At 34.7% G+C, this 17,035-nt stretch overlaps 1 protein-coding gene and 1 non-coding gene across 2 annotated transcripts; one reads left to right on the forward strand and one right to left on the reverse strand.

Moving 5' to 3' along the window:
* Positions 1–10,311: 10,311 nt before the first annotated feature.
* LOC142163491 (uncharacterized) lies at positions 10,312–11,223 on the reverse strand. The gene has a single exon (XM_075220781.1). The coding sequence runs from the start codon at positions 11,221–11,223 to the stop codon at positions 10,312–10,314; it is 912 nt and encodes a 303-aa protein (XP_075076882.1).
* A 931-nt stretch (positions 11,224–12,154) lies between these two features.
* Positions 12,155–12,261, forward strand: LOC142163636 (small nucleolar RNA R71). The gene has a single exon (XR_012694582.1). It is a non-coding gene; the product is annotated as a small nucleolar RNA R71 (small nucleolar RNA).
* Positions 12,262–17,035: the final 4,774 nt, after the last annotated feature.

Consider the following 17,035-nt stretch of genomic DNA (forward strand, 5'->3'; position numbering starts at 1 on the left):
TGCTAGTAATTTAAATGAGAAAAGTTCAGAAGCCATAAGACTACTCAAGGAAAGTCTACGCAAATTTCCAGTGATAACTTGGAATGATGTTTACAACAGATATAGCACGAAGCTGAGGATATAAGAAGACACCATCTCTTGGTCTCAAAAAGAGGAGAGGGTAAGTTCGAGATGTGCTGAAACTGAAAAAGGTCCGGTAAAAACAGATACGAGCCTTATATGGGACTAGTAGGAAGAGACTCACGTTCAAAGCAGGACAATTCAAGGTATGATCATAGATCGAGAGATAGAGAGTCGGGCTCATCGTCAAGGTTTGGGAAAGAGTAAAACACACGAGAAACGCGAGATGATGATAGAAGATCGAAGGCAAAATTTGGCGGTTACAATTTTAATGTCAACACATCCGAATTAGTAGCTGTATTAAGAAGCATGGGTGATAAGGTGCGGTGGCCAAAAGAAATGAGATCAAATCCAAATAGGCGAAATACTGATTTTTGGTGCGAGTTTCATAACGATCATGGTCACAAAACGGCAGATTGTAGATTGCTGCAAGGTGAAGTTGACCATTTATTAAAGCAAGGATATCTTACCAAATTGTTTAGTAAAAAAGGTAAGCAATCATACATGAAGAACAGGCAGGAGCCCCCTAAGCCTCCTTCGCCAAAAAAGATTGTTAACGTTATAAGCGGGGAGAAGAAATTAATGGCGTGACATATACGACAACCAAGAAAGTTTCAAAGGTTACAGTTACACATAGGATGCGGGTTCGACATGTTTTGGAAGAAGAAAGCATTACATTTGATGATGCAGATGCAAATGGTGTACTAACTCCACACAACGATGCACTAGTAATATCTCTACTTGTACATGACACTAATGTGAAACGAGTTTTGATTAATCTAGGTAGCTCCGTGAACATCATTTTGCTAAGAGTATTAAACGAAATGCAAGCTGAAGATAAGCTGGTACCCAAGGCGCATACTTTATCTGGCTTTGACAAATCAAGCATCGCAACAAAAGGTGAGGTAGAACTTACAACATTCGCAGAGGGAGTTGTCAAAGATACGAAATTTCAGGTGGTAAAGATGGATATGGCTTATAATATGATTCTCGGTAGACCATGGATTCACGAAATGGATGTTGTGCCATCTATTGTACATCAAGTTATTAAATTCCCTTCATAATGGGGGATACATCAAATCCGCGGTGATCAACAGACATCTAGGAACATCAATTCCGTAGCAGATTCAAGCGCAAAAAATGAAGACAAGTAGCAATTACAGAATTTAGTTGAGGATGCTGCAACACAAGCCTCAACTGAACACGGGCGGACAGATGTAGACTCGAGGCCCGATTCCATCCAAACCGGAAGAAAATGAAAACATCAAAACAACGATTGAAGAATTTGAGGCTGTAGAACTATTCCTACAATGGCCTGAAAGGAAAGTCTACATTGAGGCCTACTTAAGCCACGAAATGAAAGGTAAGTTGACTGAATTTTTGAAAACTAATGTGGATTGTTTTGCCTGGTCCTATTCTGATATGACAGGAATACCTCCGAAAGTAATGACTCACAAGTTAAATGAAGATCCATCATATCCACATGTCAAACAAAAGAAAAGAAAGCAGGGATCTTTCAAAAATCAAGTGATTCAAGATGAGGTGCAAAAACTTTTAAAAATTGGGTCTATCCGCGAGGTAAAGTATCCTAATTGGTTAGCTAATACTGTAGTGGTACAAAAAAAAGAACGGTAAATAGCGAGTTTGTGTAGATTACACTGACCTAAACAAAGCTTGTCCTAAAGATTCTTTTCCCTTACCACATATAGATCAACTAATTGATGCTACTGCATGACATGAATTGTTAAGTTTTTTAGATGCATATTCAGGGTATAATCAAATCAAAATGGATCCCTTAGATGAGGAAACTACTTCATTTATAACAGACAGGGGGGCTTATTATTACAAAGTAATGCCATTTAGCCTAAAAAACGCTGGGGCCACATATCAAAGGTTGGTGACCAAAATGTTCCAAGAAAATTTAGGGAAAACCATGAAAGTCTACATAGATGATATGCTGGTCAAATCCCAACAAGCAGGGAATCATATTCAGCACCTGTCTGATACATTTCTGATTCTCCGTAAATTCAACATGAAGCTAAATCCCAAGAAATGTGCATTTGGCATTTCATCAGGTAAGTTTTTGGGATTTCTTGTTTCTAACCATGGCATTGAAGTAAATCCCGCGCAGATTAAAGCTATTGGGGAAATTCCTGATATGCTTACGAGTAAAAAAGAGGTACAGAGATTGACGGGAAGAACTATAGCCTTGGGAAGATTTATTTCCAAATCATCAGAAAAATGCTTTAAGTTCTTTTCAGCTCTAAAAAAGCAGGATCAGTTCTAATGGTCTGAGGAATGTCAGCAAACACTCAAAAACTTGAAAGTATACTTGTCAAATCCACTGTTGCTCGCAAAACCAAAAGTTGGGGAAAAGTTACTTATCTACCTTGCTGTTTCAGAAGTAGCGGTGAGTGCTGTTTTGGTTCGTGAAGACCAAGGTAAACAGTCTCCAATTTATTATGTTAGCAAGTCATTATTAGATGCTGAGACTCGGTATCCTCATCTAGAAAAACTTGCACTTGCACTAATTATGGCATCTAGGAAATTAAGACCTTATTTTCAATGTCACCCCATCTCCGTAGTAACTGCCTATGCCCTGCGTAATATACTACACAAATATGAGTTATTAGGTAGGTTAGCCAAATGGGCCATAGAATTGAGTGAATATGACATTACATATCAACCTAGAACTAAAATAAAGTCACATGTGTTAGTAGATTTTGTGGCCGATTTTAGCCAAGGGATGCAACCAGAAGCAGAAAAAGAACTACAAGTATTCAACGGGTCTAATCTAGGAATTTGGACTTTATTCACTGATGGTTCATAGAATATAAAAGGAGTAGGTCTAGGAATTGTTTTGGTACCACCTACAAGTGAAACCATACGACAAGCCATAAAATGTCACCCTGTTACTAACAATGAGGCAGAGTATGAAGTTGTGATTGCAGGTTTAGAACTGGCACGAGAGCTTGGCGTAGAACAAGTCATAATCAAAAGCGATTCGCAACTCGTAGTTAACCAAATGCTTGGGACTTACACAGCTAGAGAAGCAAGAATGCATCAATACTTGGAAAAGGCATGTGATCTAGTTAGGCAATTCCAAACTTGGAGAGTTGTGCAGATACCAAGAGAAGAAAATTCGAGGCAGACGCCTTAGCTAATCTCGCATCTGCAGCGGAAGTGACAAATGATGAAAATGCAATTGTAATTCATCTATTCCATTCAGTACTTGATCAGGACAAAAAGAAGGTAAATTACAATAATTTAACTTGGGATTGGAGGAACGAGATTGTCGCTTTTTTTGTAGTATGGAATTGTCCCTGAAGATAAGAAAAAGGCTCACGCGCTTCGCAAAAAAGCTGCTCGGTACTGTTTAAAGCAAGGCAATCTTTATCGTAAAATGTTCGGTGGTCCCCTAGCAAGATTCCTCGGACCTTCTCAAACAGATTATATGATGAGAGAAATACATGAGGGTCATTGTGGAAATCACGCGGGATGAAGATCTTTAGTGAAAACCATGATTAGAGCAAGTTATTATTGGCCCAAAATGGAAGAAGAAACGGAAAATTTTGTGGCTAAATGTGACAAGTGCCAAAGATACGGTAACAATATGCATAGACCTGCAGAGTTATTACATCTGGTCATTGCACTGTGGCCCTTTACGAAGTGGGGGATGGATATCGTGGGTCCACTACCACAAGAAAAAGGTAAGGTAAGATTTTTGCTAGTACTCACTGATTACTTTACTAAGTGGGTAAAAGCAGGTGCTTTTAAACAGGTACGAGAAAAAGAGGTTAGAGATTTCATTTGGCAAATATCATATGCCGATTCGACGTACCAAAAGAAATCATATGTGATAACGGCCCGCAATTTATAGGCGCACAAATCACAGAATTTTTTCAGAGTTGGCAGATTAAAAGGATTACTTCAATGCCTTACCATCCGGTGGATAATGGATAAGGTGAATCAACGGATAAAGTTATTATCAACAATTTAAAGAAAAGATTGGAGGAATCCAAAGGCAATTGGCTAGAGGTGTTACCTGGTGTTTTGTGGGCTTATCGCACAACAACAAAAATAAGTACGGGAGAAACATCATTCTCACTTGTATATGGAGCTGAAGCCTTGATCCTAGTCAAGATAGGGGAGCCAAGCACGAGATATACACAAGCAACTGAGGAATCTAATGAAGAAGTGACGAGGCCAATGTGTATATGATTTTCTTGCTCGTGCTTAGTCAAATTCTAATATAGTTTAAGATATCGTCCCACAGAGATTGGAAAATCTATGCTACAAACTTGTAATATTTTAGCTACTATTTGAGAGAACCAAATTGATGAAAAGAGTAGGATTTTGAATTTGTAAATTACTTAAACAAAAATAACTTGTGAAAAATTTATATTTAAAAAGTGCTGGGAATCATTGAATTCACTTGACGATATTTTTATAATGAAATCTCAATTTCTACATATATTTCACTAATGAATAATTACTTATTGCTAATACAATTATGTTTTGCTTACTAGAAAGTAAACAATTAGTAATACTCCTTGAGGTTATATTATTAACTGACTTACGACTAGTGGCGATACGACCGAAATATGTGTCTTGCTTGAATTGTGCTAAGAGGTAGTAAAAACTTCGTGAGAATATTTTCACTATAAAATCAATGATATTGCTTATAACAATACCTCTGTGAGAATTAAAATTGAAGTAAGCAAAAATCAAGATTTGGAATGTTAGATTGTTGAAAATTACCCTCTATCTATTGATTCACACTAGTCATTATGTGTTAATTTTGCTTCGGGAGAATTACAAAATCAATACAAGTAACTTGAGAAATAAATAGATAGATGTGGCTAATTAAAATCTAACACCCCAGCACAATATAAAAGTGGAGCTAGAGAATCTCAGGCAAAGTATGTAATAAAATTGAGAAAACTATTATAAAATTATATATCAAGCTTCATCAACTATCCCAATAAAAAGACACTACTCCATTATCGAGTATTTGAAAAAGAAAGAACTTCCATAATATGGCATATATTGCCAACACTACTAGGAAATCTGAAAATTATAAGTAATGAAAGAAAAACAAGAAAGAATAAGTGACCAAAACTTTAGAAAATAAAGTGGCTCCTTTGTTCCTTTTTCCTCGATGCCTCATACACAAAGAGTTGCCTTCTATTTATAGAAGTGCATTTCTTCTTGAAGTGTTGTGATCTCAAGTGAGGAAGATGCATCTTGAGGAGAATATGTCTTGAGGAAGATGTGTCGTGATCTTCTTGCATTGTGGAGTGAATATGTTACGACCTTCTTGTTTCTTTCATTTTCTTGCTTAATTAATAGCATTCTTATCTCCTGCAAAACATTCTTAGAAAATATAGATAATCGAAATATTATATAAATACTTTATTTAAAATAGTATATTTTTAAGTATATAAGATATGAATATTTTATATTCATCAAACTCTCCCATACTTGAATCATTGTTTGTTCTCGAGGAGAATTATTTTATTAGTAATTATTGTTTCTTGTAGACTAGAAAAGTAAGAAATAAAAATTCACATAACATTCAAAACCTATAAGTTTTTCAAGTTACCAAATCTTTACCTTGTTTCTACTTCTGCTTTTGTTTGACAAAAATTTTCTCTCCTCCTTTGACGAACTTTTTGAGATTGATAACATTATGATCACAATCATTGAGTTTCTCAAACTTTGTCCATAAGCTTGACCTTCATATCAGTCTCCACTAATGTAGAATCAACATTAATTTTTAAAATCTTTTTAGGACTTTTTCACGCTTTTATTATTAGGCTTAGTGCGGGTAAAGGTAAATGAAATATTTATAGTGACTATGTTCCTTCCAGCTTTATAATGTGAGCCAATTATCTTACCAAAGGAAATAGTACAACTTAATACAAAGAAGATAAACTCTAGAGATGTCTTTAGTCCCATGATTAACACCAATTAAGTCAACATTCCTTTCAACAGAAACATTCTCCATAAGTTCTAACTTCTTACACCAAGAATTTATTCCATAAGTATATTCACATTATTTTTTTATTTTTTTATTTTTTATTTTTTTGTGTGAGAAGGATACTCACATCATTTTTTTAACTTTATATACAAATCAATCCACCTTTCTCTTAATACAAACTTTACACCAAAAGTATTCCTTCATCCTGTGCTTAAATAGCCATTTCTGCTCAATTATAGCTGGAAGAAATCTTCTTTCTTTGGTTAAATCAATATGGTGTATCAAGAAGAGTTGGTTTATCCTCTCTCTCTCTCTCTCTCTCTCTCTCTCTCTCTCTCTCTCTCTCTCTCTCTCTCTCTCTCTCTCTTTTTAATAAGGCTCAAAGTTGGGTGCTAAAGGAAAATATATATGTGTGTGTGTAGTGGTAGAAATAGAGAGGCTAAAAAGTGAATCAAGGAAAGCCTAATTTTATTTAAAACTCAATATTGCCTATAATTTCGCCTTGATAGACATTTGAGGCAAGTTCTAACAAAGCTTTATTGATTCTACCTATTTGGACCATAATGCTTCTCAATTCCAACTATTTCGCAGATTAGGAGATTCATTATTGCCTTCACAAAATGCAAATACAAACTTGGAAGTTATATGGCATAAATGAAAAATATATATTTGAAACCATGTGAATTATTATTTGAAAATTTTAATATTATACAAGAACAACAATTAAGAATAAAATAAAAGATGAGTTTATTTGTATTTACCAAGGGTAAGTTTTATAACCAGCAGGCTAATGCCAAATACTAATAATTCTATTATTTTATTACCACTAATGATTTTTTATATGTACAATTTAAAAACATATAGCGGTAAATATATACTTCACATGTAAAAAAAATCTTTTTGGCTTTCAAATTTACAATCACAGAAGAAAGCTTGAAAGAAACTGTGATCACACATATTTTATGTGTACTAGACTGACTAATTTAAGACCTTATCAGTCTTTGGTCTTGGTTTAAATATAAACCAAAAAATTACCTGAGCCAATAATTAATTTGCACAATTAAATGGTTAACCAACCAGTCACTTAGGCATACCAATCACCATGGAATTACTCCTGCATAGGTGACTCTGTTTTTGTAGAGGCCTTCATAAAATGTTCTGGTTGTACAATAACCTGGATATTAACCAGATCAATTGGTTAAGCAATTTTATTATGCAAATTTATACGGGATTTATAAGGCTCCATTGTTCACCCTCAATGGCTACGGGTAGGAAAATGTAGTTCTGAGTTTAATGTCGCCAGCTCGACTTATTTTTTACATGATTCTTTATTCAATTAGAGTAACCGATGGTTGTGTCTCAAATTGCCCTCCAAAATATAATTTTAGTCTGTGACCATTTACTTTAAACTTATCTCTACCATAGATCTGCTAAACCTCAATAGCGCCATATGAAGTAACATTTGTAACATTGTAAGGACCTATCCATCTGAACTTTAATTTTCCAGGGAATATCCTAAGTCGGCTATTGTAAAGAAGTACCTTATCTCCAATTTTGAAACTCTTTTGTCGGATCAACTTGTCATGCCATACTTTTGTTTTTTCTTTGAAAATTCTGGCATTTTCATAGGCTTCCAACCTCAGCTCTTCTAATTCATTAACCTGAAAAAATCTATTTTTACCCGCAAAGGTCAAATCAAAGTTTAGCATTTTCAGTGCCCAAAAGGCTTTGTGCTCTAATTCAATCGGCAAATGACAAGCTTTTCCGAAGACTAGTCTATATGGGGATGTTCCAATTGGCGTTTTGAATGCTGTTTGGCAAGCCCATAATGCATCATCTAATTTTAAAGACCAGTCTTTCCTAGAAATTCCAACTGTCTTCTCAAGAATTCTTTTTAACTCGCGGTTCAAAACTTCAACTTGTCCTTGAGATTGAGCATGATATGGTGTTCCTGTTTTGTGAGTCACACCATATTTTGATAGCAAAGTAGATAATTGTCTATTCATAAAATGAGTTCCTTGGTCACTAATGATGACTCGCGGTGTGCCAAATCAAGTAAAAAAAATTCTTAAGAAAATTGCACAATGTACGAGCATCATTCTTTCTTGTGAGGATCGCTTCAACCCATCTTGACACATAATCCACAGCCACAAGAATATATTCAAAAGAGTGGGAAGAAGGAAAAGGTCCCATGAAATCTATTCCCCAAACATCAAATATTTCACATACCTGTATCGATTGCAATGGTATTTCATCTCTTTTAGTGATGTTACTTGTTCTCTGACACCTATCACATTGTGCAACGTATGTTCAGGCATCTTTAAAGAGTGTTGGCCAGAAGAATCCAGCTTCCAAAACCTTAAAAGCTGTTCGATTTGCTGCATAATGACCTCCAACTGCTCCATCATGGCAGTGATATAAAATTTTAGTCATCTCTTCTTCAGGTACACATCTTCTAATGATATTATCTGCACAAAATTTAAACAAGTAAGGTTCGTTCCACAGATAATATTTAGCATCGGATATGAGTTTTTCCCTTTGTTGGTATGAAAGATCTTGGGATGTCCACTTTCCAACCAAGTGGTTTGCAATATCTACAAACCAGGGTGGTTGAGTCACTACTGAGTCGATTGAAAAAATATGTTCATCAGGAAATTCTTCCTTTATCTCCCTAAACTCAAGGGGAGGATTTTCTAATCTAGACAAATGATCAGGTACCTGATTCTCCGTTCCCTTTTTATCTTTTATCTCAAGATCAAATTCTTGCATAAGTAAAAATCATCTTAACAATCTAGGTCTAGCATTTTTCTTTATTAAGAGGTATTTCAAAGCTGCATGATCAGTGAAAATTGTGACCTTAGTTCCTATCAAATATGGACGAAATTTATCAAATGCAAATACTATTGCTAGTAACTCTTTCTCTGTTGTGGCATAACTAAGTTGAGCCTCATTCATTGTTCTATCTAAGTTGAGCCTCATTCATTGTTCTACTAGCATAGTAAATGGGACGGAAAATCTTATCCTTTCTCTGGCCTAAAACAGCTCCTATGCTATATCACTAGCATCACACATAACCTCAAAAGGTTGATTCCAGTCAGGGGACACAACTACAGGGGCAGTTGATAACTTTTTCTTAAGGGTCTCAAATGCATCTAGGCAATCACCTGAAAAGTTAAACTTAGTATCTTTCATCAAGAGGTTAGTCAGCGGTTTTGAAATTTTTGAAAAATCTTTTATGAATCGTCTGTAAAAACCTGCATGGCCTAGAAAACTTCTAATGCCTTTAACAGTTGTGGGAGGGGGTAATTCTGTTATAAGATCAATTTTAGCATTATCAACTTCTATCTCTTTAGCAGTGATTTTATGTCCTAAAACAATTCCCTCAGTAACCATAAAATGACATTTTTCCCAATTAAGAACCAAGTTTGTCTCTTCACATCTCTTAAGAACTAAAGTCAAGTGATAAAGACAATCCTCAAATATTTTTCCAAAGAGTGTAAAATCATCCATAAAAATCTCGAGAAATTTCTCGGCCATGTCAGAGAAAATTGCTGACATGTAATGGTGAAATGTAGCAGGGGCGTTGCACAAACCAAATGACATTCTCCTATAAGCATATGTTACATGAGGACATGTGAATGTTGTCTTATCTTGATCTTCTGGTGCAATTGGTATCTGGTTATACCCTGAATAGCCATCAAGAAAACAATAAAACCCATATCCTGCAATTCTTTCCAACATTTGATCAATAAATGTCAAAGGAAAATGATCTTTAACATCATTGAGACGTCTGTAATCAATGCAGACTCTCCATCCAGTGACAGTCCTGGTAGGTATGAGTTCATTATTTTCATTTTTAATAATTGTCATACCTCTTTTCTTTGGCACTACCTGAACATGACTTACCCAATAACTGTCTGAAATAGGATAAATGATACCCGCTGCCAAAAGTTTTACAATCTCTTTTTTTACCACTTTCTGCATTGTTGGATTCAATCTCCTTTGGGGTTGGACTATTGGCTTGTAACTATCCTCCATGAGGATTCTGTGAGTACAAACAGTTGGACTAATCCCTTTGATATCTGCTATAGTCCACCCTAAGGCTCCTTTGTGTATTTTCAAGACTTCAATTAATCTTTCTTCTTGTTCTGCAGTCAAAGAAGATGAAATAATCACTGGACATTGTTCTTTTTCAAGATAAGCATATTTTAAATGAGATGGGAGAATTTTGAGTTCAATTTTGGTTGAACTTCTTTTGGTTGCATCTCCTGATCCTCAAAATCTTTTTCCAATATTTCAGCTTCTCTTCTGATGATGGGATCATCATCTTGTATGGTGCCTGATTTGGCCAAGCATCTTTCCATTGAGTCTGGAGTTAATTGATCATCTCTATATTCATCTGTAAAATAACTAATCATGTCAATTGAAAAACATGAAGATGATGATTCATCTCCTAAAAATCTTAGCATCTTTTGCATGTCAAAAATGACCTTTTCTTCATCAACTCTTAGAATTAGTTGTCCTTGGTGAACATCTATAATTGCTCTACCTGTAGTAAGAAATGGTCTACCCAAAATAATTGGTTCATCAGGACATTCTTTCATTTCAAGTACTATAAAATCTACAGGGAAAACAAACTTATCTACTCTTACAAGCACATTTTCAATTATTCCCTTAGGTTTCTTAGTACTTTGATCTGCAAAATGAAGAGAAACACCTGTGTCCTTCATTTCACCAAGATCCAATTTTCTAAAGATAGAAAGTGGCATCAAATTTATTGAAGCTCCAAAATCGCAGAGTGCTTTTTCAAAATAAATTCCTCCCAACGTGCATGGAATTGTAAAACTGCCAGGATCACCAAGTTTTTGTGGTAGCTTATTTTGAAGTATAGCACTGTATTTTTCAGTAAGCATTACTACAGAAATTTCTTCCAATTTCCTTTTACTTGACAAAATTTCTTTTAAATTTTTTGCATATAAAGGCATTTGCATCAAAGCATCAGTGAAAGGAACATTAATATGAATTTGTTTCAAGATTTCTAAATTTTTTGCAAATTCTCCATCAAGTTTTTCTCTTTTCATTTTTTGTGAAAAAGGAATTGTCACAGGGAGAGGAATCATTTTTTCAATATTTTTCTCTTCTTTTTTCTTAACTTCTTTATCTTCTAATGGTTCAGAGGGTGTTTCAACATTCTTACCCTTGTTTACCTGTTGTTCTGACTGGTTCTTTTCTTATCTGACTTTATTGGGTTCATCAAGCTCCTTACCTGATCGTAAGGTGATGGCCTTAAAGTGTTCCTTTGGATTTTTCTCCGTATTGCTTGATAAGGGGCCTTGAATTTTTTCTGACACAAGAGTTGCCAATTGGCTCAGCTGGATTTCCAAAATTTTAAGGGCTGAATTTTGGCTTTCCATTTTTTCATCAGTGATCTTAATGTATTTGTACAAAAGGTCATCAAGACTTGGATGTGTTTGCTAAGGCCTTTGTTGATATGGAGCTGCTTGCTGATAAAGTTTGAAATTTGATTGCCCATGGTTTTGATTTTTTTAACCAGGTGGACTTTGTACCTGTGGCTTCTGAAAGCTCTGAGAGTTCTCGGTACCATTTGGATTACTCCATTAAAATTCTGGATGTTTATGTGCCATTGGACTTCCAAAGGGGTACTGCTTGTAACCGATTGCATTGACTTGTTCATCATTTTGATTGATTGCTTGGCATTCATGATTCAGATGGATTCCTCCACACATATCACAAGCCTCAGACTAGCTTGATTGTTTTGTATTTACCTGAAAAGATTCAAATTTTTGTGCTAAAGAAACAATCTGTTGTGTTAGCGTGTTTAAAGCATCAACTTGATTTACCGTAGCGGGCTTTTTAATAATTACACACTCAGATGACCATTGAATGGCATTTTCAGAAATTTCATTCAATAACTGCAATTCTTCTTCTGTGGTTTTTCCCAACACAGAACATCCTGCAGCTGCATCAATCACATTTCTAGAAGAAAGTTTTAACCCGTGATAAAAAACATATAATTGCATGTGTTCAGGAATATCATGGTGCGGACATTTTCTTAACATTGCTTTTAATCTTTCCCAAACTTGATAAACTGACTTAGTATCAGTCTGTAAGAAATTAGATATTTCTTGCCTTAACTTTGTTGTTTTAGCAGGAGAAAAATATTTATTCAAAAACTTCTGAGTCATCTGGTCTCATGTGGTAATTGACCCTTAAGGTAAACTTCGCAACCATGTCTTGGCATCTCCTTTTAAAGAAAAAGGAAATAGCCTTAACTTGATTGCTTCAGGAGGAACTCCATTATACTTAGCAGTTTCAACAAGTTCCAGAAAATCAATTAAATGACTGTGTGGATCTTCACTTGAATCTCCTGTAAAGATACAAGATTGTTGAATTGTTTGAATTAGGCCGGTCCTAATTTCAAAGTTGTTGGCTGCTACTGGGGGTTTTCTGACACTAGATTCACAGTTGAAGCGGCCAGGCCTAACATAATCCCTTAGGATTCTGTTTACTGGTCTTAGCGCCACTTCATCAAATTGATCTTCTAAATGGACTGGTGGTGGCACTTCAGGTGGATTGATATCTTCTACTCCCTGGTTTTCCATTCTTTCACAAGCTACACTCTGAGAAGATGATGTTTGTTCTTTCATGCGTAATCGAAGAGATCTTTCAGTTTCAGGATTATAATATGTCAACTCTTTTGTAGAAAAGCGGATCATAAACTAAGTGATTTTTTTTTAAGTAAAGAAAATTAAAGTTTTTTTTAAAGACAATTAAACTTAATTCCTACAATAACAATATCACTAAAAGAAAGTAGTAAAAGAAAAGTAGTAGTAGTGAATAGTACATTTAGTTATAATAATTATCAGTATTAAGGGAAAAGATAATTAGTACAAATAGTATATTATGATGAAAGTACTATGACGTGAAGTTGCTGACAATATCATAAGAGTTATAGATATACACATTAATTATATCTACACATGTTAATAATAAAAACAGTAGGTAATAGTTACAACAATGAGAAAGAAAGAAAAAAAAACTTTTATATTACTACGGAAAAAAACGTTAGAATGGATATAATAGTAATAGTTATAGAAATATTTAGCAGGTGATGATAAAACTAACAAAAATAAGGATACCAATACATATAATAATAAATTCTTAAATTAGTAATAAAGTATTTAATTTGAAGTAGATTTATGCCAATCCCCGGCAACGGCGCCAAAAATTTGATGAGGCCAATGTGTATAGGATTTTCCTGCTCGTGCTTAGTCAAATTCTAATATAGTTTAAGATATCGTCCCACAGAGATTGGAAAATCTATGCTACAAACTTGTAATATTTTAGCTACTATTTGAGAGAACCAAATTGATGAAAAGAGTAGGATTTTGAATTTGTAAATTACTTAAACAAAAACAACTTGTGGAAAATTTATATTTAAAAAGTGTTGGGACTCATTGAATTCACTTGACGATATTTTTATAATGAAATCTCAATTTCTACATATATTTCACTAATGAATAATTGCTTATTGCTAATACAATTATGTTTTACTTACTAGAAAGTAAACAATTAATAATACTCCTTGAGGCTATATTATTAACTGACTTATGACTAGTGACGATAAGACCGAAATATGTGTCTTGCCTGAATTGTGCTAAGAGGTAGTAAAAACTTCGTGAGAATATTTTTACTACAAAATCAATGATATTGCTTATAACAATTCCTCCGTGATAATTAAAATTGAAGTAAGCAAAAATCAAGATTTGGAATGCTAGATTGCTGAAAATTACCCTCTATCAATTGATTCACACTAGTTAGTATGTATTGATTTTGTTTCGGGAGAATTACAAAATCAATACAAGTAACTTGAGAAATAAATAGATAGATGTGGCTAATTAAAATCTAACACCCCAACACAAATAAAAGTGGAGCTAGAGAATCTCAGGCAAAGTATGTAATAAAATTGAGAAAACTATTATAAAATTATATATCAAGCTTCATCAACTATCCCAACAAAAAGACACTACTCCATTATCGAGTATTTGAAAAAGAAAGAACTTCTATAATATGGCCTATATTGTCAACAATACTAGGAAATCTGAAAATTATAAGTAATGAAAGAAGAACAAGAAAGAATAAATGACCAAAACTTTAGAAAATAAAGTGGCTCCTTTGTTCCTTTTTCCTCGATGCCTCATACACAGAGAGTTGCCTTCTATTTATAGAAGTGCATTTCTTCTTGAAGTTTTGTGATCTCAAGTGAGGAAGATGCATCTTGAGGAGAATATGTCTTGAGGAAGATGTGTCATGAAGAAGATGCATCGTGATCTTCTTGCATTGTGGAGTGAATATGTTACGACTTTCTTGTTTCTTTCATTTTCTTGCTTAATTAATAGCATTCTTATCTCCTGCAAAACATTGTTAGAAAATATAGAGAATTGAAATATTATATAAATACTTTATTTAAAATAGTATATTTTTAAGTATATAAGATATGAATATTTTATATTCATCAAAAAGAAATGCGAGTAAACCTAGATTTACTTGAAGAGAGAAGGGAAGCTGCACTAATAAGGATGGTAATTTAAAAACAAGTTATGGAACGATACTATAATCGGAAAGCTCGTCTAAGATACTTCAAGATTAGGGACTTCGTACTCAAGAAGGTTTTTCAATCCACGAAAGCAGCTAATGCGGGAAAGTTAAGTCCAACTTGGGAAGGACCCTATAAGATTCACGGTATCGCAGGAAAATGAGCATACGAGTTGGAAACAATAGATGACAAGATTTTACCTTCACATTGGAATGTTGTTCATCTGAAGAGATACTATTTCTAAGGAAAGGAAGTATCCATGGGCAGGTACCCTCATTTTAAAATTTTATTTTTGAATTGTTAAAAATTTTCTAACGATTTTAGATGATAGGCAAAAAGCTAACCCGTACTAAGTGATGAATCACGAGCTGCAAGACACGTGGAAAAATATAAATTCCCGGTCTAGGATTACAATTACTGTAATAGAAATTTAAACGGGCTAAGCAGTTTTCATCTAAAACCGAACCTCCGAGTCCCGTATGTTCTTCCTTTTCAGGAAAAGGACCGCATGATAGGAGTAATCAAGTGCTCGAGATTTCATACTTCAAAGCTCAAACACTTGGGGTACTATATAATATACATATGACATATGTATAAAGAAGGCAAAGAAGATTGAATACAAGTTAAATTCAAGTCAAGCCCAAAAGTCTGCTCATCAAATATAACAAGTGCAGAGCAAAGTCACGAGCCAATAACACAAGCTAGTTAAAAAACCTTCATACAGATTTAATAATCTTATGATGTCTAGGTTAAAGACAATGTTTAGTCATGGGTTAAAAGAAAAAACCCTTGGATTTTATTTCCTCTTTTGCAAATCTGTTGTAATCAAAACAGTTACGAAAAGTTATAAAAGATATTTAAATACATGTAAGATGTTACTTAAACTTGACAAAGTTCCGATGAAAACTTTATCAATGTTATTTCAAGAAACATGTATGTTCCTATTTCTTGTTCGTATATTTACACCATTATAAAGTTGAGATGTCTTCTTCATTAAGTGTCGAGTATAAAAGGGTCCTCTTTTATAAAATTCATATGTGATTTAGACATCCATGAAGTTAATAAAACATCTTATAAAACAAAAAAAATGCAAAAAGGTTCAAACATAAACCCACAAATTAATTAACAAGTCCCTGAGTATAAAGGCTAACTCAACATCCAAGTTAAAACCCTCTTGGCTAGCCTCCACAAGGGTATCGTGGCGTGTGTTTAAAATTGCCCAACTCACTTCAATGGCAGTCTTGTCCTCAAGAATCTCATAATCGTTCTCCCATTGATCAATCTCATTTTGAGCTTTTCATTCTCAGCCAAGGCCGAATCATAAGAAGTTTGTAGATGAGCAAGTGAACTTTCTAAAAAACTAACCTTATTAGAAGACTCACGGAGATCTTCTTGGGTCTGAGTGAGTGATTGAACAAGTTCACCAGTGTAAACTTCTTTTTCACTCAGCAAAGCCCTCAATTCTCTAATCTCTTCACTGGCTTTGGAGAGTTGCTTAGAAAACGATGTCTCGAGGAGATTTTTATCTTTGCCAGCTTGATTTGAGAAAGCTTTCTCAACCGCCAACTCTGAAGTTAAAACCTTCAATTGCTGCTCTAAGGTGCACTTGTTTTCTTTTAGCACTTCCATATCAATTTGAAGGCTTTCATATTATTCTCTCCAGTTGTCCGCTTCAATTTGATAATCATGCATTAACTGCTCTATGTGGTAAACCCTCTTCGTCATCTCTGTGCCAACAAGATTGATCTAAAAAAAAGAGGGTAAGAACCTTAATAGAAGAAGGATGTAATAAAGTAAGAAAAGAAACAAATACATTTAATGATGACTGCACTATGTCATTCATCTAAGTCAAAGAGTTGTGAATCTCAAGCTTGGATTTCTCAACTAGACCGATCAGAGGTTTCAACCACACATTAGCTCGACCTGATTTTCTCAAAAGGTTACCATCGGCAGGAACCTCGATGACAATTTGCTTCATAGCTCCACTTCCACTTGAGGAACCAACCTCAGTATTATGGACAGTAGTAGGGGGAACTGTGGAAGAAGTCAAAACAGCTTGGGGCGGAGCAACAATGGCAGCAGTTACAACTGGTAAAGAAGATGTCACAGGAACAAGCATGGAAAATAAGGCAAGGGGTACTTCATCAAAAACTAAACCCAAATTGTCCATATCAAACCCACGAGCAAAAAGCTGATCGTCAGAGTCACGAGCTGCCATGGGAGTATCATCATCAGAGATTACCATGGTGGCTTCAACAGGCTCGGTAATGGAAACAGAACGGGGAGGAGACGCTTCATCGTCTGAAAAGACACGT

Source organism: Nicotiana tabacum, chromosome 8, assembly GCF_000715075.1.
Source record: "Nicotiana tabacum cultivar K326 chromosome 8, ASM71507v2, whole genome shotgun sequence".
In the NCBI taxonomy this organism is placed as follows: domain Eukaryota; kingdom Viridiplantae; phylum Streptophyta; class Magnoliopsida; order Solanales; family Solanaceae; genus Nicotiana; species Nicotiana tabacum.

Excerpts from the sequence above, each read along its gene's own strand:
- LOC142163491 (XM_075220781.1), bottom strand. The coding sequence starts at position 11,223 with ATGATTCCTCTCCCTGTGACAATTCCTTTTTCACAAAAAATGAAAAGA.